At 45.8% G+C, this 26103-nt stretch overlaps 1 protein-coding gene across 2 annotated transcripts in view; it reads right to left on the bottom strand.

Annotated features, from left to right (window-relative positions):
• Positions 1-26103, bottom strand: part of USP7 (ubiquitin specific peptidase 7) — a 377898-nt gene that overhangs the window by 83141 nt on the left and 268654 nt on the right. For both annotated transcript variants that reach the window (XM_030213526.1, XM_030213525.1), the window contains exons 19-22: positions 25700-25792; positions 25541-25608; positions 9661-9761; positions 9387-9540 (exon numbers count right to left, since the gene is read on the bottom strand). In XM_030213526.1, the coding sequence (XP_030069386.1) occupies positions 9387-9540; positions 9661-9761; positions 25541-25608; positions 25700-25792 (416 nt within the window). The remainder of the gene's footprint in view (positions 1-9386; positions 9541-9660; positions 9762-25540; positions 25609-25699; positions 25793-26103) is intronic.

Genomic DNA, 26103 nt, shown 5'->3' with positions numbered 1-26103 from the left:
CGCCGGCGCTAATCAAAGGACTCGCCAACCCTTTCATCTGTAGGCAGTTCGTCGCGCAGCGGTCCCGCACTTGCTGCTCAGGGGACAAAACGCTGGCCATCGGCGGCTGACTGCCGGTTGTCCCCTTCCTCTCAGTTAAGGTAACTGCAATTGCAGAGAGGAAATTTACGTAAAGAAGAAAAAACTTCCGAGGGCAGCTGGGTTGCTGGGCATACGAACTTCAGGTCGCCATATTACCGCTCTCCCAGTTTGGGACACTCTTTGACTGGTTTCTCCTCAGAGGCCTGTCTGATATGGCTAACCCTTCAGCATAGCCCTCTGAGTCATTGAAACACAAAAGCCCCTCCACCACTACAAGGTGGTGTCCCTTCGAAGGAGCAATGGAGGCTGACTTTAAGTGAGTCACTGACGCAGCCATGGCTCTAACATTATGAGCCATGACATGGCCCTCTAGAGTCAGTCCAGCTTGGGCATAAGTGAAGGATATGCAATCCGCCAGCCAATTCGAGATTGTACATTTTCCGATGGCGACTCCCTTCCTGTTGGGATCGAAAGAAACAAACAATTGGGCGGACTGTCTGTAGGGCTTTGTCCGCTCCATGTAAAAGGCCAATGCTCTCTTACAGTCCAAGGTGTGCAACTTGTCCTCACCAGGGCGGGTATGTGGACGGGGAAAAAATGTTGGCAAGACAACTGACTGGTTCAGATGGAACTCCGACACCACCTTTGGCAAGAACTTAGGGTGAATGCGGAGGACTACTCTATTATGATGAAACTTGATATAAGGTGCATGCAGTACCACTGCTTGGAGCTCACTGACCCTACGAACTGAAGTAACAGCCACCAAGAAAATGACCTTCCAGGTCAAGTACTTCAGATGGCAGGAATTCAGTGGCTCAAAAGGAGCTTTCATCAGCTGGCTGAGAACGACATTCAGATCCCATGACACTGGTGGAGGTTTGGCTGGGGGCTTTGACAAAAGCAAACCTCTCATGAAATGAACTACTAAAGGCTGTCCAGAGATAGGCTAACCTTCTACACATTGATGATAAGCACTAATTGCACTAAGGTGAACCCTTACGGAGTTGGTCTTGAGACCAGACTCTGATAAGTGTAGAAGGTATTCAAGCAGGGTCCGTGTAGGACAAGACAAAAAAATCTAGGGCCTTGCTGTCACACCAGACAGCAAACCTCCTCCATTTGAAAGAATAACACTTTTTCGTGGAATCTTTCCTGGAAGCAAGCAAGACTTGGGAAACATCCAGGCCGTGAGAGCCAGAGACTGGAGGTTGGGATGTAGAAGTGACCCCTCGTTCTGGGTGATGAGGGTCAGAAAACAATCCAATCTCCAGGTTCTTTGGAGGACAATTCCAGAAGAAGAGGGAACCAGATCTAACGGTGCCGAAAGGGCGCAATCAGAATCACGGTTCCATGGTCTTGTTTGAGTTTCAGCAAACTTGAAATTGCCTCAATCAAACTCCACAGCCCTACACTATGCGATCACCTATCTTGTATTTCACTTTACAGACCCCCCCTGTAACTGGATCCACAACCACTCTACCTTTATGGAGTTTATATCTAACTTGTGCATCAACAACCCTAATGTAATTTTACTAGGCACCTAAACCTACATCTAGAGGACTCCAAGTCTGTCCACACCCGAGAATGTATGGATCTTCTTTACCTATGTGACCTCATTCTACTTATCATCACAACCCACTCACATCAAGGGTCACTCGCTAGATGTTATTTCTTATAAATTCTCCACCGACCAAAACTTCATTATATCCGATATTGATTGGTCTCCCACACCATGGTCCGACCATTACAAAGCTTTCCTAACCAAAGGGGCCAGTCCAAATCACATGACCCTACAACGATCTTCACCAGAGGACGGATTGATGATAATAATTTCTGGCAACATATCTACGCTAATAACCGGCCAACACAACCAAACTGAGATCTCTTCCTTACAATATGGGATAATAGATGAAAAATGATTTTGGACGAAATTGCACCACTACACTCCAAGACTTTACGTAAACGTAACCCTTCACCGTGGTTCAACGATTTACTGAAAAACCTAAAGTCACAAACCAGGAAACTTGAAAAAACAGAGCAAATAAAAAAATAGCCTTAACTTTAATGCATGGAAACAATCACAAAGGAACTACAAATATGCCATTAAACGTGCCAAAAGAGACTATTATACACAAAAAATTACAGTGGCTGGTGCAGATATAAAAAAACAATTTCAACTTAAAAAAAATCTCCTAAACACAGATCCAATATCACCACCTTCAAACCGTCCTTCTGCTGAACAGTTAGCTAAATACTTTAACGACAAAATCATCAAGCTTCGCAAATTGATTTCTCAAGACAATATCACTGTAGATACCTTTCTTGACGAACTGGACCCTGGAATAGATGAAGTACCGGCCAACCGATATTGGACTAATTTTTACCCTCCTTACCACTGAAGTCGTCACTAAAACCATCTCTAAACTCTCCAGGTCCTATTGCCAACTGGACCCGTCCCAACTATCTTTTGAAAGGCGCCCCAACGTGTTTTATTTCAGATCTCACCACCCACTTAAACTTCCTACTCCAACGAGGCTCCTTCCCCACCAAACATGGCAATATATTACTAACATCTATATAAAAAAACCCAAAGAAACCGGCAAACGATATTACCAACTACCGACCAACTGCCTCCATTCCTCTAACACAAAACTGATGGAAAACAGAGTGACCTCACAACTCAACGAATATATTCAGAAATTCTCCATCCTTCACGAATCGCAGTCGGGCTTCCGTTCTGCCCACAGCACTGAAACGGTCCTTCTTACCTTAATATCCAAATTCAAACAAGAAATAGCAATTGGAAACCATATCCTCCTTCTACAATTTGACTTATCCAGCGCTTCTGACATGGCAGATCATACTATCCTAACTAAACTTCTGGACAAACTTGGAATCGGCGGCAATACCATAAACTGGATAAAAAGCTTCATTACCACAAGATCTTACCAAGTCAAAGGGACTACAAATATATCATCCCCATGGTCATCAGAATGTGGGGTACCGCAGGGATTGCCGCTTTCCCCGATACTCTTCAACCTCATGATGATTCCCCTAGCCAGGTTACTAACCAAACATGGCCTTAATCCCTTCATCTACGCCGACGACGTCAGCATATTTATCCCCTTTAAATCCAATCTATCTGAAATCTCCGATAAAATAAATACAGGCATGACCACCCTAACCTCTTGGGCTAACGCTTTCAAGATGAAATTAAACAAAGAGAAAACACAGTGTCTAGTCCTTTCATCTTAATACTCTCCACTCCTCCTGACTACTCTCAGTACCCCAGACGTTAAACTCTCCATAACTGACAACCTAAAATTCCTTGGAGTAACGACTGATAACCATCATTCGAAAACCATGCAAAATCCATCACAAAAAAAAATGTTCAACATGATGTGGGCTACTGAAACGAGTGAAATCATATCTTCTCTTGGATACTTTCCGGAACCTGGTGCAATCCACAGTACTCACACATGCAGACTACTGCAACAGTGTCTTCTTAGGATGTAAGACCCTTATCCTGAAAAAACGTCAGACTATCCAAAACACAGCAGCCAGACTTATCTTTGGCAAGTCAAGATTTGAAAGCGCAACACCTCTTCGAGAGAAGCTTCATTGGCTCCCCATCAGAGAAAGAATAAACTTTAAAGTCCACACACTGATTCATAAGATCATATATGGAGAATCCCCTAACTACATGAATAACCTGATCGACCTCCCAACCAGAAACAGATCAATGTCTTCACGTACTTACCTCAATTTACACCTTCCCAACTGCAAAGGAATTAAATACAAAACCTCCTATGTATCCAGTTTCTCCTTTTTGGGCAGCCAGCTTTGGAACGCTCTACCCAGATCCATTCGAACAATCAACGACTATCTACCCTTCAGAAAAATGTTGAAGACCCGTCTCTTCAAGAAAGCTTACCCTAATGACCCAACTTAACTTTTTAAGCCCACCTACATGACTCCTGTCCTGACAATTATTATACCTTAGATCATGTCTCCCAATCTCCTTATGTTCATCCCCATTCTTTTCTTCTCCATCCTCCCTACACCATACCCCTCCCAATCTCTTTTCCTTTTGCTCATTCTATCTTTGTTTACCTCTCCATGTTCAATTTACATATCCTTAAAACCCCACTATTACTATGTTTACTACAATTTGTAATATTCTCCTTCAAGACTTTGTAATTTTATTTACTATGAAAGCCGCATTGAACCTGCTCTGTGTGGGAAAGCGCGGGGTACAAATGTAATAAATAAATAAGCCTTCCCTACTAGAGGTATGGGAGGATACGCATACAGACGGCCTGTCCACCAATGAAGGAGAAAGGCATCTGACGCTAGTCTGTCGTGGGCCTGAAGTCTGGAACAGAATTGAGGGACTTTGTGATTGGTCCGAGTGGCAAAAAGTTCCACCGAGGGGGTGACCCACGCTCGGAGATCTTGTGGACAACAGTCATGTTTAGCAACAACTCGTGAGGTTGCATGATCCTGCTCAACCTGTCGGCCAGACTGTTGCTTACGCCTGCTGGATACGTGGCCTGGAGAAACATGCCGTGATGGTGCGCCCAAAGCCACATCCGGACAGCTTCCTGACACAGAGGGCGAGAACCGGTGCCCCCCTGCTTGTTGGTGTAATACATAGAAACCTGATTGTCTGTCTGAATTAGAATGATTTGGTTGGACAGCCTATCTCTGAAAGCCTTGAGAGCGTTCCAGATCGCTGGCAATTCCAGGAGGTTGATCTGAAGATCTTTTTCCTGAAAGGACCAAGCTCCTTGACTGTGAAGTCCATCTACATGAGCTCCCCACCGCAGGAGGGATGCATCCGTCGTCAGCACTTTCTGCGGCTGAGGGATTTGGAATGGACGTCCCAAGGTCAGATTGGATCGAATTATCCACCACTGAAAAGAACTGCAAAAGTCGGTGGAGAGATGGATTACATCCTCTAGATCCCCTGTGGCCTGGCACCACTGGGAAGCTAGGGTCCATTGAGCTGATCTCATATGTAGGCGTGACGTGGGAGTCACGAACTGTGGAAGCCATGTGCCCTAAAAGTCTCAACATCTGCCGAGCTGTGATCTGTTGAGACGCTCGAGCCAGGGACACTAGAGACAGGAGATTGTCTGCCCTTGCCTGAGGGAGATAAGCTCGAGACGTCCGAGTGTCCAACAGAGCTCCAATGAACTCCAATTTCTGAACCGGGACAAGGTGGGACTTGGGATAATTGATTACAAACCCCAGTAGCTCTAGCAGTCGAACCGTCATCCGCATGAACTGTAGAGTCCCTGCCTTCGAGGTGCTCTTCACCAGCCAATCGTCGAGATAAGGGAACACATGCACTCCCAGTCTGCATAGCAATGCTGTGACAACTGCCAGGCACTTTGTGAAGACCCTGGGCGCAGATGCGAGGCCAAAGGGCAGTACACAGTACTGAAAGTGCAGAGTTCCCAACCGAAATCAAAGATACTTCCTGTGAGCAGGGAGTATCTAGACGTGAGTATAGGCATCCTTTAAGTCCAGAAAGCATAGCCAATCGTTTTCCTGAATCATGGGAAGAAGGGTGCCCAGGAAAACTATCCTGAACTTTTCTCGGACTAGGAACTTGTTCAGGTCCCTTAGGTCTAGCATGGGACGCATCCCCCCTGTTTTCTTTTGCACAAGTTAGTACCTGGAATAGAATCCCAGCCCTTCTTCCCCTGGTGGTGGGCATTGGCCATTAGAAGGGCAGAGAGTTCCTCTGCAAGTACCTGCTTGTGCTGGGAGCTGAAGGACTGAACTCCCAGTGGGCAATTTGGAGGCCTGAATTCCACATTGAGAGTGTATCCTCACTGGACTATCTGAAGAACCCACCTGTCGGAGGTTTTAAGAGGCAACCTTTGGTGAAAAAATATCAACCTCCCCCTGACCGGCAAGCCGTCCGGCACGGACACTTTTTCTGAGGCTATGTTGCACTGGAGCCAGTCAAAAGCCCATCCCTTGCTTTTGCTGGGGAGCCCTAGGGGCCTTAGGCGCACGCTGTTGACAGGAAATGCTGTAACTGAGCCTGGACAGGCTGCCGAGAAGCAGGAGTGTACCCATGCCTATTATAGGAATAGGGAGCACTCCTCCTCCCTCCAAAAAATCTCCTAGATGAGGAGGTGGTAGCAGAAGATGCCCGGCGGGCAAGAGAATCCATAGCATCATGGTGCTTTTTGATCTGATCGACCATGTCCTCTACTTTTTCTCAAAAAAGTTTATCCCCTGGCAAGGAACATCTGCCATTCGTTGCTGGGTCTTATGATCCAGGTCAGAGAGACGCAGCCATGAGAGTCTGCGCATCACTATACCTTGAGCAGCTACTCGGGATACCACATCAAAAGTGTTGTAAGACCCCCTGGCCAGGAATTTGCAACACGCCTTCTGCTGCCTGACCACCTGGTGAAAAGGTTTGGTGAGCTCTGGAGGAAGTGCTTCAACCAAAATGGGCAGTTGCCTCACCGAGTTTCACAAGTGGATGCTTGTGTAGAGCTGGTAAGTTTGGATCTTGGTGGCGAGCATTGCGGCCTGATACGCTTTCCTCCTGAAAGATTCCAAGGTCCTAGACTCTCTGCCTGGGGGCACCGAGGCATCGTCTCTAAGACTCTTGGCTCTTCTGAGAGCAGAGTCCACCACCATGGAATCGTGAGAAAGTTGGGCCTTCACCATTACAGGCTCTCCATGGACTCTGTACTGGGACTCGGATTTTTTGGGGACCACAGGATTAGAAAGAGGGAATAACCAATTTTGCATAAGTACTTCCCTGAGGATATTATGCAAGGGAGCCGTTGCAACCTCAGCAGGCGGAGAAGGATAATCCAAGACCTTGAGCATCTCGGCCCTGGGCTCAGCCACAATCTCCATAGGGAATGGAATGTCCTTAGACATTTCCCGAACAAAAGATGAGAAAGAAAGACTCTCAGGTGGAGAAATTCTTCTTTCAATTGGTGGAGTAGGAACAGAGGGATCCCCATAAGACTCTTCCTCCGAAAAGTATCTGGGGTCTTCCTCCTCTTCCCAAGGGCGCTCATCATCGGTATCGGACAAAAGCTCTTTAAGAGCTGCCCGAACTCGAGCCTGTCTCGACGTCGAGGATTGACGACCTCGTGGGGGGGGGGGGTGTCGAGAAGTCGACCCCTGCCTGGACTCCGGCGAAGCTTCCTCCACCGACGTCGAGGGGGAATCAACCTGGGTGGCGGTCGACACCTCACTACAGGAGGTGGCCCAGATGCCGCTTCTGCAGTCAGTACAGAAGGCGCAAGCACCCCCGACACCGAAGCAGATTGACGCAGCAACCCTTCCAGAAGCTCTGGAAGAAGGACCCTGATGCGCTCGAGAGCTTTCATCGGAAAAGGCTGGGGGGCCGGTGCAGGAGTCGGTGGCAGAATCTGAGGGGGCTCGAGAGCCGGTACCAGACTACCAGATGACCAATGCATTGGCACTTCCTGTATGGAGGGTGAGCGGTCCTCCTGGCGCCAACACCTCGGGTACCGACTATCTGTGCTCCCCAGAGCTCTCGGTACCGTGCATGGAAGGAGAACGATGACGGTGCTTCTTAGCCTTCGCTCGACGCCCATCATCGAGACTCCTCGGTACCGAAGAGGAGGACGTGGAATCCTCACATCTCCTCGGGGCCGGGTCCGATAAAGGTTGGTCCCGGGGAGGGGGGGGGGGGCCTGCATAGCAGTAGGCCTCGAGATAGGTGGTGACCCACTCGATGCCTCGCTGCTCCCAGTGCGATGTGGCCGTTCGGCAGCCATTACCTGCGCTCTCTATGTCGATGCTTCCCTTGACGCTGATGCCGCCGACCTTGGTGCCAACGTCGAAGGACCGGACCGAGCCGCAAAGAGCTTCTCACGTTGAGCCTCCCGAGACACTTGGGTCCGTTTCTTCATTAAAGAGCACAGCTTACACGCAGCTGGCAAATGCTCGGGTCCAAGGCACTGGAGACACCACGCGTGAAGGTCGGTACCCGAGATGGTCCGGTTGCAGCCAGTACAATGCTTGAAGCCGCTGGGAGTCCTTGATGACATGGATGGAAAAACAGCAGCTGCGAAATTAAAAGACTCGATTGTGCCAAATAAAAAAGCAACAAAAAAGGGAAAAAAGACCCGGCTGAGCAGCCTAAAGGCGGCCACAAAGAAAAAGAAAGGAAACTTAAACAAGTGAAGAAAAACTAATATAATAAGGAAAAAACTACTTTTTTTGAAAAAAACTACAATGGTGAAGTTGAAAACAGGGGAGCGGTAAACTCTGAAAAAGGGTCTCCTGAGCCGAAAAAAAGAGCGAGAGAAAAATCATGTCACTCTAGATGCGGACCAAAAAAAACTGAGCAGGGCACGCTCACGTCGCAGGCAGGAAGCCATTCGCGCATGCGCAGAGTGTTCGGCCCGCGCGATGGAGCGTTCTGGAAACCTGTTTTTGCTGTGCAAATTTTTTCCCGTTCTCCTGGGCCGTCGCGGATGACGACCAGGTTGTGAGCCTGCTTGTCCTTAGAGAATCTGTTGATACTTCAGGGGACATGGAGATTGATGCCTCCGATACCAAAGTCGACAGACCTAACTTCTAAGTGCTGAAATACTGTTTTACTGATTCTTGCGATTCCTGATGCTTCTTCTCGTAATCTCTGTCAAGAAAAACCATCATGGTTGGGCCTCCAAACAAGATAGGAACCAATTATGAGTGCTAGTAAGTGCTATGGTCCTGGTACAGAGGTGGTATTTTTTAAAAACCACTGGAAGTTTTCTGGGACATGTTGGGAAAGATAGCCAAAGCAAAATCAAATGGTTCAGTTGAGAAAAAGAAGTTATCCAACTACAGTGCTCAGGCCTAAGAGGGCCGACAAGCCACAGATAAATAAAGGAAACTTAAAAGTGCTGAAAAAATGCTAAGAAATACAAGAAAGGCAACAGAAGAGTTTACTAGTTCTACACAGAACTTACAACTAAGGAACTAGGAAAAAAAAGGCAACTTGAAGAAAACAGACACAAGCCATGAGAGTAGAAACAGTAGAGCATATCTTCATTCACTGCTCTGTGGATGAGTAAAAAACTGTCTGGTCCTGCATGGTGATGGCGAGCAGGAAGGCAAGCACATGTGCGTGTTGTGATCTTCCAAAAGCTTCTGGAAGGTTGTTGGGAGGTTTTCTGCACTGGGGCTCTATCGATGATCTTACCCATCTGTGAAAATATGCTGTCCTGCTTGTCCTTGGAGAAATAGTTTTACTAGCACAATGAATTAAACTCACCGAGGAAAGACCTCAGCAACAGGCATACCTGAAAGTAATTCATTCTATTTGACAACGTAACAACAAATCCAGGATCATTTGGAATAGTCTTATCACAGAAGATGACATCAACACGATGATACAGGTCTCTGAAATATTCCTTTGCTGTTGGTAGTTCACTATTATCATTTTCTGGATCATCTCTACAAAACACACAAAATTACAAGAGAAATAATTAATAAAATAAGATGTATTGTGTTTTGAAGTGCTTTTTAAACATTTATAACCGGAGGAAGAAAAAACCCCTGAAAATATTCACATACTTCTGAAACACTATAATGTCTCCATCCATAAGCTCATCAAGTGCTTTATCAAGAGACACATCATAGTCTTGAATTCTCTCAGTTAAATTCGGTTTTACTTCCTATAACAAAAAAAAAATAAAATGCTAGTCAGAAAGACAAGAGGAAAGCATAATGGCAAAAACAAATCTGTTATAAAAGTACAAACTGTCACAGAGCTTTATTTTCCAATGGTAGCTCAAGGCAAGTTCCATTCAAGCACAGTTTTCCTTGCCCAAGAGGGATTACTAAGAGCCTGATTGACTTACATATGCTAACGTGTTAATAAATGTTAGAAGGGAAATTTAATTCTTACCTAAATTTTCTTTCCTCGATTCCTGCTAGACTAGTCCCAATATGTGGGTTTTTGTCACCCTGCCAGGAGACAGAGAACACAACTCTTCCACTGGCATCACTACTATATCAGGAGTGTTGCCGCCCTGGAATTTGCCAGAAATAGAAAAAGCAACTCCACCCCAAAGGGAAAAAGTAATCAATGGGAAAAAAAGCAAAAATCAATGAAGAAATACTTCCCTCCTCCCCCCAACAGTCTGTGCAGAGACCAACCTTGCTGCACCCTGATCTCCTTGACAGATAAGACTAACCTCTGGAAAAAAAACTTTCTGAAGTCATGGGGAGATTCCGTTGCAGCAAAACACTTGCCAGGAGGGCACTGGTCTGGTCTAGGAGGAATCAAGGAAAGGAAATTTTCAGCTAAGAATAAATTTCTCCTTCATCATCATCCTGTAGACCAAACCAGATGCATGGGAAATACCAAAAATCAAACTGGCAGGCAGCCGTCAAAGATGTCTTTAGGCCAGCCTTCCCAAAGGAGGCCTCCTCTCTGGCCCATACATCCAATTTGTAATGCTTAACAATGGAATTCAAGGATCACCAAGTGGCATCCTTACATATGTCCTCCAGAGTGACTGCCCTGACTCAATCCAGAAGCCTGAACCACTACAACTATTATTAATCATTTCTATAGAACTACTAGACCTACACAACACTGTATGCTAAACACATATGAGTCAGTCCCTGCTCAATGGAGCTTACAATCAATCCCTAGTGAAAAACACCCAAAAGCCATCTGGAACCTGAAGGTCCTTCAACATATTTTCTGAACCAATCAACTCTCTAATCCACTGAGACAGAGGAGTTTACATGCCGCCTTACCCTTCCAGGGCCCACAGAAAAAAAAAATGAAAAGTCTATTGTCCTTCCATAATTAGTTACCTTCAAAGGGCCATAGATTCAAATATTTAAGCAACATCCAACATATATCCAACAAATTCAAAACCTGGTATCCACCAAAACACTGTTCTTTGGGAAAGGATGGAACACAAATCAGCTGGTCCAACTGAGAAGGTAAGGAGGAAGGGACCAGATTAAATATGACAAACTCACAGAAAAAGCGAAAGATACATACCTGTAGCAGGTATTCTCCAAGGACAGCAGGCTGATTGTTCTCACTGATGGGTGACATCCAACGGCAGCCCCAGGATCGGAAGATCTTCCTAGCAACAAAGTTCGCATGCACATGTGCAAACCTCGCATGCGCGACCATCTTCCCGCCCGAACGCGAGCGTGCTCCTCAGTCAAGGTGAAAAGCAAAGACAAGGGAAGACACAACTCCAAAGGGGAGGCGGGCGGGTTTGTGAGAACAATCAGCCTGCTGTCCTCAGAGAATACCTGCTACAGGTATGTATCTTTCGCTTTCTCCGAGGACACACAGGCTGCTTGTTCTCACTGATGGGGTATCTCTAGCCCCCAGGCTCACTCAAAACAACAAACAGAGGTCAATTGGGCCTTGCAACGGCGAGGACATAACTGAGATTAACCTAAAACCAGAACCAACTAACTGAGAGTGCAGCCTGGAACAGAATAAAAAAGGGCCTAGTGGGGTGCAGTTGGATTCTAAACCCCAAACAGATTCTGCAGCACCAACTGCCCGAACCGACTGTTGCATCGGGTATCCTGCTGTAGGCAGTAATGAGATGTGAATGTGTGGACAGAAGACCACGTCGCAGCCTTGCAAATCTCTTCAATAGTGGCTGACTTCAAGTGGGCCACTGACACTGCCATGGCTATGAGCTATGAGCCGTGACATGACCCTCAAGAGCCAGCCCAGCTTGGGCGTAAGTGAAGAATATGCAATTTGCTAGCCAATTGGAGATGGTGTGTTTCCCGACAGACACTCCCCTCTTCTGTTGGGATCAAAAGAAACAAACATTTGGGCGGACTGTCTGAACGGGCTTGTCCGCTCCAGATAGAAGGCCAATGCTCGCTTGCAGTCCAATGTGTGCAACTGACGTTCAGCAGGGCGGGTATGAGGACGGGGAAAGAATGTTGGCAAGACAATTCACTGGTTAAGATGGAACTCCGACACCACCTTTGGCAAGAACTTAGGGTGAGTGCAGAGGACTACTCTGTTATGATGAAATTTAGTATAAGAAGCATGAGCTACCAAGGCTTGAAGCTCACTGACCCTATGAGCTGAAGTGACTGCCACCAAGAAAATGACCTTCCAGGTCAAGTACTTCAGATGGCAGGAATTCAGTGGCTCAAAAGAAGCTTTCATCAGCTGGGTGAGAACGACATTGAGATCCCATGACATTGTAGGAGGCTTGACAGGGGGCTTTGAAAAAAGCAAACCTCTCATGAAGTGAACTAAAGGCTGTCCCAAGATAGGCTTACCCTCTACACAATAATGAAAAGCACTAATCGCGCTAAGAGTTAGTCTTGAGACCAGACTCGGACAAGTGCAGAAGGTATTCAAGCGGGGTCTGTGTAGGACAAGAACGAGGATCTAGGCCTTGCTGTCACTCCAGACAGCAAACCTCTTCCATTTGAAAGAGTAACACCTCTTCGTGGAATCTTTTCTGGAAGCAAGCAAGACTCGGGAGACACCCTCAGAAAGACCCAAGGAGGCAAAGTCTACGGTCTCAACATCCAGGCCGTGAGAGCCAGGGACTGGAGGCTGGGATGCAGAAGAGCCCCCTCGTTCTGAGTGATGAGGGTTGGAAAACAATCTCCACGGTTCCTCGGAGGACAACTCCAGAAGAAGAGGGAACCAGATCTGACGCAGCCAGAAGGGAGCGATCAGAATAATGGTTCCATGATCCTGCTTGAGTTTCAGCAAAGTCTTCCCTACCAAGGGCATGGGAGGATACGCATATAGAAGGCCCTTCCCCCAATGAAGGAGAAAGGCATCCGACACTAGTCTGCCTTGGGCCTGAAGTCTGGAACAGAACTGAGGGACCTTGTGGTTGACCTGAGTGGCAAAAAGATCTACCAAGGGGGTGCCCCACGCTTGAAAGATCTTGTGTACTACTCTAGAGTTGAGAGACCACTCGTGAGGTTGTATTATCCTGCTCAACCTGTCGGCCAGACTGTTGTTGACGCCTGCCAGATACGTGGCTTGGAGAAACATGCCATGACGGCGAGCCCAAAGCCACATCCTGATGGCTTCCTGACAAAGGGGGCGAGAACCGGTGCCCCCCTGCTTGTTGATGCAGTACACAGCAACCTGGTTGTCTGTCTGAATTTGAATAATTTGGTGAGACAGCCGATTTCTGAAAGCCTTTAGCACATTCCAGGCCCCTCGCAACTCCAGGAGATTGATCTGAAATCTCGTTTCCTGGAGGGACCAACTTCCTTGAGTGTGAAGCCCATCAACATGAGCTCCCACCCCCGGAGAGATGCGTCCGTCGTCAGCACTTTTTGCGGCTGAGGAATTTGAAAGGGACGTCCCAGGGTCAAATTGGAGCGAACTGTCCACCAATGTAGGGAGGTGAGAAAACTCGTGGACAGTTGGATCACGTCCTCTAGATTCCCCGCAGCTTGAAACCACTGGGAAGCTAGGGTCCATTGAGCTGATCGCATGGGAAGATGGGCCATGGAAGTCACATGAACTGTGGAGGCCATGTGGCCAAGCAATTTCAACATCTGCTGAGCTGTGATCTGCTGAGAGGCTCGTACCAGGGAAACAAGGGACAGAAGATTGTCTGTCCTCGCCTCGGGAAGGTAGGCATGAGCAGTCTGGGAGTCCAGAAGAGCTCCTATAAATTAGAGTCTTTGCATTAGAAGAAGATGGGACTTTGGATAATTTATCACAAACCCTAGTAGCTGCAGGAGTTGAATAGTCATCTGCATGGACTGTAGAGCTCCTGCCTCCGAGATGTTCTTCACTAGTCAATCGTCGAGATAAGGGAACACATGCACTCCCAGCCTGTGTAGATACGCCACCACAACTGCCAGGCATTTTGTGAACACCCTGGGCGCAGAGGCGAGACCAAATGGTAGCACACTGTACTGAAAATGCTGTGTTCCCAGACAAAATCGAAGATACTGTCTGTGAGCTGGTAGTATTGGGATGTGAGTATAAGCATCCTTTAAGTCCAGAGAGCATAGCCAATCGTTTTTCTGAATCATGGGAAGAAGGGTGCCCAGGGAAAGCATCCTGAACTTTTCTTGGACCAGATATTTGTTCAGGGCCCTTAGGTCTAGGATGGGACGCAACCCCCCTGTTTTCTTTTCCACAAGGAAGTACCTGGAATAGAATCCCAGCCCTTCCTGGCCCGGTGGCACGGGCTCGACCGCATTGGCACTGAGAAGGGCGGAGAGTTCCTCTGCAAGTACCTGCCTGTGCTGGAAGCTGAAGGACTGAGCTCCCGGTGGGCAATTTAGAGATCAAATTGAGGGAGTATCCCAGCCGGACTATTTGAAGAACCCACCGGTCAAAGGTTACAAGAGGCCACCTTTGTTGAAAAAATTTTAACCTCCCCCCAACTGGTAGATTGGCACGGACATTTTTATGTCGGCTATGCTCTCCTGGAGCCAGTCAAAAGCCCGTCCCTTGCTTTTGCTGGGGAGCTGCAGGGGCCTGTTGAGGCACACGCTGTTGACGTGAACGAGCGCACTGGGGTTTAGCCTGAGCAGCCTGGCGGGAAGAAGGATTGTACCTGCGCTTATTGTAAGCGTAGGCAGTATTCTTCCGACCCCCGTAAAAACGTCTACCTGAAGAGGTAGATGCTGAAGGCGTCCGGTGGGAGAGTTTGTCGAATGCGGTGTCCCGCTGGTGGAGCTGTTCTACCACCTGTTCGACCCGCTCACCAAAAATGTTATCCCCCCGTCAAGGAGCATCCGCAATCCGCTGCTGGACTCTATTCTCCAGGTCATAGGCACGCAGCCAGAGAGTCTGCGCATCACTATACCTTGAGCAGCGGCCCTGGACGCGACATCAAAAGTGTCGTAAACACCCCTGGACAGGAATTTGCGACACGCCTTCAGCTCCCTGACCACCTCCTGAAAAGGCTTGGCCTTCTCCGATGGGAGCATATCGACCAAGTCTGTCAGCTGCCTAACATTGTTCCGCATGTGGATGCTCGTGTAGAGCTGGTAGGACTGAATCTTGGACACAAGCATAGCAGAATGGTAGGCCTTCCTCCCAAAAGAGTCCAGAGTCCTAGACTCCCGCCCCGGGGGCGCCGAGGCGTACTCCCTAGTACTGTTGACTTTCTTGAGAGCCAGATCCACGACTCCAGAGTCATGAGGCAACTGGGTCTTCATCAACTCTGGGTCCCCGTGGATCCGATACTGGGATTCAATTTTCTTGGGAATAGTGGGATTACTTAAAGGTTTCGTCCAGTTAGCCATCAATGGCTGCTTCAGGACATTATGAAGGGGAACGGTGAATGACTCCTTAGGTGGCGAAGGATAGTCCAGGATCTCGAACATCTCAGCCCTGGGATCATCCTCAGTAACCACTGGGAAGGAATGGCCGTAGACATTTCCCGGACAAATGACGAGAAAGACAGACTCTCAGGGGGAGAAAGCTTTCTCTCTGGCGAAGGAGTGGAATCAGAAGAAAGACCACAAGACTCCTCATCAGAGAAATATCTGGGGTCTTCCTCTGCCTCCCACGAGGCCTCACCTTCGGTATCGGACACCAGTTCTCGAACTTCGGTCCGAAGCCGAGCCCGTTTCGACGCCGAGAAACTAGGTCCTCTATGCCGGTGCCGAGAAGACTCCCGCGCCGGCAGCAACGAAGCTCCCTCCAGTGACGTCAACGGGGGGGGGGGTCAACTTGGGTGGCAGGAGACGCCAATGCCACAAGCGGTACCGGCATTGCAGTCCTCACCACGGGCGGGGAACCAACCGCCGCATCTCTCGACGGTACCAGCACCGGAGCAGATGGTCGCAGCAGCCCTTCCAGAATCTCTGGAAGTATGGCTCGGAGGCGCTCATCTAGAGTGTCCGTTGAGCAAGGCTGTGGGGCCGGTACTGGCGACGAGGACAGAATCTGTCTGGAGCGCGGAGGTGGTACCGGGCTGTCCAGAGAAGTGCACATCGACACCTCCTGAATGGAGGGTCAGCAGTCCTCCCGGCGTCTATGCTTTCCGGGTGCCGATTCCCTCGGCGCCCCGGAGCTCTCAGTACCATGACGATGACAGTGCTTCTCGCTTTCGCTCGAAGCACGTCACCGGTACCTCCCAGTACCGACGAGGACGTGGAATCCACACGTCTCCCTCGGGCCAGTTCCGAGAAGGGCGGCCGGGGGGGGGGGGGGGTTTTCTGTACCGCAGGAGCCCTCGAGGCAGGTAGAGACCCACTCAATTGCTCACTGCTACCAGCGTGGGATCTCTGGCCAGCCATCACCTGGGCTCCGGACGTCGATGCACCCTCCAATGCCGACATCGATACCGGCGATGACCTCGGTACCACTGGCGACGTCGAAGGACCGAACTGGGCTCCGAACAACAGGTTCCACTGAGCCGATCTTGCCGCCTAGGTCCTCTTTTTTAGCTGAAGACATAGTGTGCAGGCATTGGGACGATGACCAGCCTCCAAACACTGAAGACACGAGACGTGCCTATCAGTGAGCGAGATCGTCCGGCTGCACCGCGTGCACTTCTTGAAGCTGCTGGTAGGCTTCGAGGACATGGGCGGAAAAATCTCGCCGGCGAGGTCAAAATTCGTGATGGTGCCTTAACAGACACCAAAAAAAGGGAAAAAAACCTGCATGGGCAGCCAAAATGGCTGCTCACGACAAAGAAAGGAAACTTAAGGGGAAAAACTAAAGAAATAAAGGAAACTTTTTTTTTTAACAATAGAACATGAGCAAACTCGAAAACACGCTGAAACTCGGCGAAAAAGTAAAGAAAAGCTGCGAAAAACGCAGTGGGGCCTCTCTGGGACACAAAACCGCCGTCCTGAGCCGCGGAAAAGAAGAGACTGAGGAGCACGCTCACATTCGTGCGAGAAGACAGTCGTGCATAGCGCGCTTTGCGCATGTGCACACAAGGGCTAGCAACTTTGTTGCTAGGAATATCTTCAGATCCTGGGGCTGCGTTGACATCACCCATCAGTGAGAACAAGCAGCCTGCTGCTTGTCCTGGAGAAAAAATCTGGCCTTATGAAATACCAAGTGAACAGGCATCAGAAAAGCAGCCTTAAGGTAAAGATACTTCAAAACGTGTGTTTTTCAAGGCCTTGAAAGAAGCATTCTCGAGACGCAAAATTGAGACTCCATTGAGGAAATACTGACCTAAGTGTAATCAATGTTTTGTCAGACCTGAGTCATTGAACCCAGCATCTTGTCTCTTGACAGGTAACAGAGCAAACTGGCAAACTCTTGGTGTTTCCCTACATGCTGACATAGGCTACTGATCTTGGAACTGTTGGGGCAAAAAAAATAAAACCAAAGTCCAGCCTTGTAGTTCTGGTCTATACCCTGTTAGAAAGAATCTCAAGCCAAGGAAGCTGGCTGAGAACCAAACTCTTGAATGTGTATTGAAGACTGTAGACTGAGTCAAGCAAACCTTCTCAGATATTCCAGTGACAGAACCAGATTGCTCTTAGATATAATTCATCATACAGCCTGAGACTCTGTAAAAATAATCACTCTGGCAGTAGCCCTCCAATTTACCTGCTCCAACTGGGCCAGAATAAGAGTTAGATTTCACAGAATAGTGAACCATGATACTTCTTGCAAAGACAAATACTACTTCCACATCATCAACTTGGAAAACGTCCTTGATACTACCAGTGAGCCCAAATCTGGTTGCCGCATCTCAAAAAAGATATAGTGGAATTGGAAAACGTGCAGCGAAGGGCAATGAAATGATAGCAGGATGGACGACTTCCCTATGAAGAAAGGACCAAGGAGGTCTAGGGCTTTTCAGCTTGGAGAAGAGACGCTGAGGGGAGACATGATAGAGGGCATATAAAATAATGAGTGGCGTGGAACAGGTGGATGTGAAGCATCTGTTCACACGTTCCAAAATAGTAGGACTAAGGGGCATGCGATGAAACTACAGGTAGTAAAGTTTAAACAAATAGGAGAAAATTTTCTTCACCCAACAGCAAACTCTGGAATTCGTTGTCGGAGAATGTGGTGAAGGCAGTTAGCTTGCAGAGCTTAAAAAGGGTTTGGAACGGTTTCCTAAAGGACAAGGTCCATAGACCGCTACTAAATGGACTTGGAAAAATCCACAAGTTCGGAATAACATGTACAGATGTTTGTACATTTGGGAAGCTGCCAGGTGCCCTTGACCTGGATTGGCCGCTTTCGGGGACAGGATGCTGGGCTTGATTGGGCCTTTGGTTTTATTCCCAGTATGGCATTACTTACGTACTTATGGCTTGGAACTGGAAATGCTTTCTCAAGATGGAATAAGAAAGGAACGTCTGGTGCTGATTCCTGACTATGAAATAAGTCTCCAGGAGATCTAGAGAAGACAAATGCTCCCATTCTCACCACCACCAGAGACCTTAATATCTCCATGGAAAAGCAGGTAATTCCCTTGATATCAAGAATGATCAAAAGGTGATACTCTTCTTTAGGCATTTGGAATTTCCTAGAGGCTTTGAACTATCTATACGTGGATGAAAAGACTTATAGAACAGGTTGACATTTGGAACACACACTTAGCCAAGACCTTTGCAAAAATGTCACCACTAAAAAAGGTCTTATGCCCCACTCATAAATGCTCACATTGGTTTTCTCCAGCGCTTCGGATCCTTAAACGCGAAGGACGGAAATTGGAAAGGAGATGGCGTAAATCTTGCCTGGATGAAGACAGGCTAAACTGTAGGAAACACATGACAGAGTAGCACCAAGCCTTAACAGCAACCAATAAATAATATTTCTCTCAATGCATTGCACAGGCTGCCAATTCAACCAAGCAGCTGTTCAGTAAACAGCCTACTGCAACCCCACAACAGAAGCAGCCTGCCCAGTCAAAACTGAACTGCAATGATTTTGCAGCATACTTTGCAAACAAAATTAAAAGTCTCCACCAGGATTTACAGGCAATCCCACCCTGTCTCCAATCAGCTAACCAGGAGCACATAAACTCGTCCCCTCCTAATACAGACATATGGGACACTTTTAACCCAATAACAGAGAAGAGCCTTGACAAAATCCTGAGAGACCTTCAGCCAACCACCTGTTCCCTCGACCTGTGCCCATCAAAGATAGTGCAGCAGGCAAATATGGGTCTCATAGAAGGCGCCACAAAAACTGTGAACTCCTCTTTTTCTAAAGGGCAACTACCAACAGCATTAAAAAGGGCAGTGGTACACCCTTTGCTAAAGAAAAACAACTTTGACCAGAAGAAACTTGAAAAGTTACTGGCCAGTATCCAACATCCCATTTCTAGGAAAACTTATGGAACAGTCTTTGTTCAACTCAGTGATTGGCTGGAAGAGAGAAACTGGCTGAATTCATGTTAATCTGGATTCAGACCCAGTTATGGAACAGAAACGGTCCTTATATCCCTATTAGATGATCTTCACAGAAACCGAGGATTTACCTCAGTATTAGTACTGCTAGATTTCTCAGCAACCTTTGACACTGTGGATCATGATATCATGCTAGACTGAGTTTCTCTGGGTCCCTAACCCAAGTGGACACATACCTGACATAAAAATCCTCTTTTGGGAAGTAAGACTCCCCCTCAAAAATCACAAGTCAGGAACCTTGGAATACAGTTTACATTCACACTCACTCTGATATCCTAATTCCAAGCAACCTTCAAGAGTCGCTTCTACTATTTGTGACAACTACACTGCCTCTCTCCTTACACTGAGAAGGCAAATCTTATCCCAGTTGTGCATGCCATGATAACATCAAGACTGGATTGCTGTAATGCACTCTAAATTGGTCTGACTACAAAGGGTCTGCACCAACTCCAATTGATTCAGAATGCTGCGGAAAGACTAATAGAAGGTTGCAAGCGACGTGACTACATCACATCATTTTTGCAAAAACTTCACTGGCTACCAGTATAATACATGGCTAAATTTAAATCTTTCTGATCTTCAAGGCCCTTAAAAAAAATGGCCCCGAGTACCTGAAAAACAGGATCACCCTCTACACACCTCCAAGGACACAAAGGTCCTCCCCAAGAAGCATCTCTAACCATACTCTTTCCAAAAAACATTACACGATGCAATACCTGCAAGAAACTTAGCCCCACACTCTGGAATGGGCTCCCTGAAAGGCTCCGTGCTTAATACAAGACTATCTTTACTTCAGAAAACAGGTGAAAGCTTGGCTCTTCAATCAGGCTTTAATGGAAGAAGTAACTTGTTAGTCTCACAAAGAGTGAAACGGCCTGTATATACTGTAACAGGACATGTTTATCCACTCCTTCTGAGATAATTATCACCTTTCTGACCTCATGTGCAATTCTATTTAAATTAGTCCCCTTATTTTCTAACTCCTCTTACCCTATCTATACGTTCCATCTTTGCTTGTACCTTACACAATTTATTAAAATGTTTTTATGTAACGAAACGCTGGCCATCGTAGGTCATGGTCTTGCTTGGCGTCTAATCAGAAAAGAAAAAAATAAACATCACGGGACTTCTTTAAAAGCTAAGTAGCTAAATAGCTCTTAAATATTAACGATAGAAGAAATGGATATATATATGTAAAAAGAATAACCTTATACATGGGGTGTTTGCCAGTGATGAAACAGCCCAGCCCCCGTGAGCTTGTTTGATACGTAGCCGGGGGGTTTTGAGGCAACACCTCTTTAAGTGATTATGAGATCTATAGGTCATAGAAAACGCTAGTTGTGTTCTTATATCTCCTTCATTTTTATGTTTTTGTTAAGTAAACAATAAAGGTAGGAGGAGATTACCTTCTTAATTTATTAGAATTGTTTATGTATTGTGTTGACATTATTAGTATACTATGCCATACTTTGTCTTATTTGAATATTTTACTGTTGTAATTATCTATTGCTTATAATTTATTCCTACCGTACACAGCCTTGAGTGAATTCCTTCAAAAAGGTGGTAAATAAATCCTAATAAATAAATAGATGGAGAATGGCAAATAGTGAAGTATCACATGGATCTGTACAAGGACCAGTACTTTTTAACATATTTATAAATGATCTGGAAATGGGAGCAATGAGTGATCAAATATGCAGATGATACAAAATTATTCAAATAAGTTAAACTGCATGCAGATTGTGAGAAATTGCAGGCAGACCTTATAAGACTGAAATACTATGCATTCAAATGGAAGATTACATTTCATGTGGACAAGTACAAGGTGATACACACATAGAGAATAACATCCTTAATTATAGCTATATGATGTTAGGTTCCACTTTGGGAGTCACCATCAAGGAAAAGAATCTAGGCATCACAGACAACAGGTTGAAACTTCTGTTCAGAGTGTGGTGGTGGTGGTCATCGTCAAAAAAAGGAAACAATTGTTAGGGAATTATTAGGAAAGGAATAGAGAATAAAACAATAATACCCTTATCACTCCATGGTACGATCACACCTTGAGTGTTGTATGCAATTTTGGCTGCAGTATCTCAAAAAGATATAACAGAACTAGAAAGGTATTAGCAACATGATCAAAGGGGATAGAATGGCATGTAAGAAAAGGCTTTAAAGGTTTCTTCAAACTGAAAAGTCTCAGATATGGCTGAGGAGATATATGACAGAGGTCTATAAAACCCCAAGAAATCAGTGTAGATTAAGGCACTTCTTTTTGCCACTGCAGGGCAGCAGTGTGGAATGAGTTAAAAAAAAAAGTGGACAAATTCTTGGAGGATAAGTTCATAAAACTATACTAAGGTAGAACTTGGAAGAGCCATTGCTTTTCTCTGACAGGTAAATGGCAGATGACGTTTAATGTGAGCAAGTGCAAGGTGATGCATGTGGGAAAAAAGAACCCGAATTATAGCTACGTCATGCAAGGTTCCACGTTAGGAGTTACAGACCAAGAAAGGAATCTGGGTGTCGTCGTCAATAATACACTGAAACCTTCTGCTCAGTGTGCTGCTGCGGCTCGGAGAGCGAATAGAATGTTGGGTATTATTAGGAAAGGTATGGAAAACAGGTGTGAGGGTGTTATAATGCCGTTATATCGCTCCATGGTGCGACCGCACCTTGAGTATTGTGTTCAGTTCTGGTCGCCGCATCTCAAGAAAGATATAGTGGTATTGGAAAAGGTGCAGCGAAGGGCGACTAAAATGATAGCGGGGATGGGATGACTTCCCTATGAAGAAAGACTAAGGAGGCTAGGGCTTTTTCAGCTTGGAGAAGAGACGGCTGAGGGGAGCCATGACAGAGGTGATATACTAAATAATGAGTGGAACAGGTGGATGTGAAGCGTCTGTTCACGCTTTCCAAAAATACTAGGACTATGGGGCATGCGATGAAACTACAGTGTAGTAAATTTAAAACAAATTGGAGAAAATTTTTCTTCACCCAATGCATAATTAAACTCGAATTCGTTGCCGGAGAATGTGGTGAAGGCGGTTAAGCTTGGCAGAGTTTAAAAGGGGGTTAGACGGTTTCCTAAAGGACAAGTCCATAAACCGTTACTAAATGGACTTGGGAAAAATCAACAATTCCGGAAATAACATGTATAGAATGTATGTTTGGGAAGCTTGCCAGGTGCCCTTGGCCTGGATTGGCCACTGTCGTGGCAGGATGCTGGGCTCGATGGACCCTTGGTCTATTCCCAGTGTGGCATTACTTATGTACTTGGGGCCTGGACTGGCCACTACAGTAAACAGGATAATGAGCTTTACGGACCTTTTGTCTGACTCAATACAGCAATTTTTATGTTTTTATGACCCTGCCCCATTCCTCAGCTGGAGCTAATGTTTCCAGAAGTCATTTTCTATTGGGGTGCCTGTGTTATGGAACAAACTGGCATTAGTGCTGCACCAAAATTTGTATTGTGGGAGGGGGAACAGCAAAGCCTGAAGACCCATCTGTTTAAAGCAGAAGAATAAAGATGTAGATGGTGGTATGGAAGACTTGGGTCATTACTGTTCAATTGTTTTAATGTATGTAGCATGTTTTATTGGGGTGGGAAGAGTAATTGTACTGTCTGTTTTACAGCATGTCATAAGTGATTTGCAATCCACCCTGTGATTTCTGTTTGGACACACTAAATAAGTAAATCAAGGCATCCAAAATGGGAGAAAATATTTTTTCATTTAACAAGATGGAGAGGCTAACTATCCATTATCTACATGCCTAATGATCAAATATCCAACTAAAATGGCTGTCCTAACCCTTCCTGGGCAGAAAAGCTCCTTGAAACATGTCCATGAGGCAAGAGGATAGTGCATGCCCTAAGGGGGAAGAACCTAGCTACAGGATCACTTCCTGCCAACCAAGGTGGTGGTGATCTCCTGTAAAATGAGTTCTCTAGATCTCTAGCCTCAAGAAATGAGACATGTTCTCTGACAGCAAAGATCTTTTACCAAGTACACACATAAAACCTCTCAACTGGGAGAGGCTTCTAGCATTTGTATATATGTGGCATTCACTGCATGACTGGACAGCACCCATCTCACTGTTGGACTGCTTTCTGCATCTTAGTACTGGTGAGTTGTTTAGTTATTGAAGATTACTAAGAGGATTAGGAATACCTAAACTAGAATGACGGGCCGTAAGATTAAATTGGTGTATTTTATGGTTTGTTTGTGTTTGCTTCTCACTGAATGGCAAAATAATTATTTAGGGTGAATCACTTGCTAACAAAAATACCCTGTGGCGACAAATTTCCCTCTTGTCCTCTTAAATAGAATAATTGACTATAAATGTAAGATGTTCCTAGGGTAGGTGGGTAAACTAGACCTGATAAAAACTAGTATCTATCTTTTAGTGATCTAAGGCTGTAAGAACTAAGTTTAACCTAAGGCAAAATTATTTTAGACTATTTAAATCAAGCTAATAAATATTTTCTTTTTTTTTTTAATGAAATTCAACCAGATTTTATCAACTAACATAGAATTATCTTCCACCCCAAGTTTAAGTCAGCAAATCTCCAGTCAAAGTACTTACTCAGAGATACTTCCCCTCCTCTCAGAACTCCCCCAGAAATGCATCATCAGGAAGAATTCTGCTGGATATACTTGGAGGGTGAAATAGGGTGGCTGTTGTGGAGCCACGTACTCACATTCTCAAGCATGAGCTTTAAGGGCCTCAATATGGGAGAAAACAGCTGAGCCAGGTCAGGAGGCAGCAAAATGAATTTAACTTAAGATGGCACTATGGAACTAGATTAATGAGATCCCCCACTATTCCACCTTGAAGGCTTAGAGAAAGTTGGCTGCACTCTGCTGCACTCCTGCTAGTAGAAACTTGCCACACTGCTAAGGTGGTGGCTCTTATAGCTTCCACAGCATCTCATAAGCTCAGGGTATGATACTCATCTGAGCTGAAGGGCCCACCCTCCATGCCTAGCACCATAGTACCAGTGCTTGGTAAAGAGGCATCAGCTACAACAGAAATCTCCTTCCAAAACACCAACACCTATGATTTCCTTTATTTTATAAAAAGTACTACTGACAACCAAAATCCAGAGAAGATAGAAGGCAAAACAACACAGGAAGAAAACAGGAAGGGGAAATATAAACCAGTCCAAACCAGCCTGGCCCATGAGATATGTAGCTCAGACTTCTTACCAGCTCCTGCTCAACCAGGAGACCACCTGAGATTATCCACAGGACAAGTCCAGCTACACCAGAGAAAAGGCAAGCAAGCTGATGCTCTGGGAGACAGACTGAAAACCCACTCAGTTAAGGAGATGTCCCATGGACTAGAACTCTCAGAGCAAGGGCACAAAACATGCAGTCTGCAAACACAGACTTAAGGAGCCAAACCAGACATCCTGCCGCACCAGTTTAGCATGTACCACCATACTGACAAGTTCCAGAGCTGCACCACTCCTTACAGAAGTGATGTCACCTGACAAGCTGCACTCATTCTCATCTGCTGGCAGGGTGGCATAAACCTGGAGGTCTAGCAGGATGAGGAGGAATGCACAAAATCATACATTAAGGAGAGATATGCACTTAATTAGTAAATAAACCACATTAACAATAACCGGGTTTGCATTAAACATGCATTACAATAAAGCATTAACATGCATTAGTAAATCTAGCCCTAAGTTTGTATTTGAGGCAATGAAGGGTGAAATTATTTGCCCATCGTCAGTGTGTCAGGGGATTTGAACCTTGGCTTCCTTGATTCTCAGCTTTCTCCTTCAACCATTAGGTTATTTCTCCTTTCCAACAGCTATCTAAACCCCCCACTACAGATTAAAGGCTTCAGTAATGCTCATAAGCAATAATCTAAAGAAACAGGCAATGAAAAGTTTCCTAGCCATAAAATCACTCAATTGCTAAAAGTAACAGATAATTTGGGCAACAGAGGAAAGTCTGTAAAGGTAATGATCAGTATGTCACTGAAGATTCGCAAAAGGTATTGTACAGTATGCATGCATTTAGTAAAACACTATTGGGTCACAAAAATATATTACTTGCATAATAGGCTAACAATTTTAGGAAGTATAACAAAGCCAAACCTCATAGAGGATAAGGTTAGTTCCTTGCGGAAATCCTGCTCTCTCACACATAACTGGTAACAAGTCACCTTTAGAGAAAATAATGAGAATATAATGTATTTTAGTGAATATATGCTACATATTTAAGGAAGAAAATTCAATAAAAATGTAGAGACTTACGTATTTTACAAGATATAGGCGTATAGATATGCCCACAGTAATTCAAACTTCTAGTTTTCGGATCATACATCTTCAAAAACAGCATTACATCATCTAGAAAGGAAAAGACTTTTGGCTAGTACTTTGGGATACTCTCACCACCCTCTCAGTCACTGGTCAAGTATAGTTAGGTAATTTAATCCATCCTACCATGCATAATATCGTGCCATGTTAGGTGCTTCCTCCCCCCCCCCCCCCACCCCAAATTTTACCCCAATAAAAATGGAGTAAATATTTTGCAATACACTATGACGTTCCTAACTTGAGCATCTAAAGGGAAAAGCAGTACATGAAACACCAAAATCTAACATCTTTCTGAGGTAGGTAGGGTAATTTTCTATAGGCTGCCTAAACTGCAAAGTGGG

The sequence above is a fragment of the Microcaecilia unicolor genome, chromosome 8 (assembly GCF_901765095.1).
Source record: "Microcaecilia unicolor chromosome 8, aMicUni1.1, whole genome shotgun sequence".
In the NCBI taxonomy this organism is placed as follows: Eukaryota; Metazoa; Chordata; class Amphibia; order Gymnophiona; family Siphonopidae; genus Microcaecilia; species Microcaecilia unicolor.
Note: the sequence above shows the minus strand (reverse complement) of the source record. Positions and strands in the feature narration are given on the sequence as shown.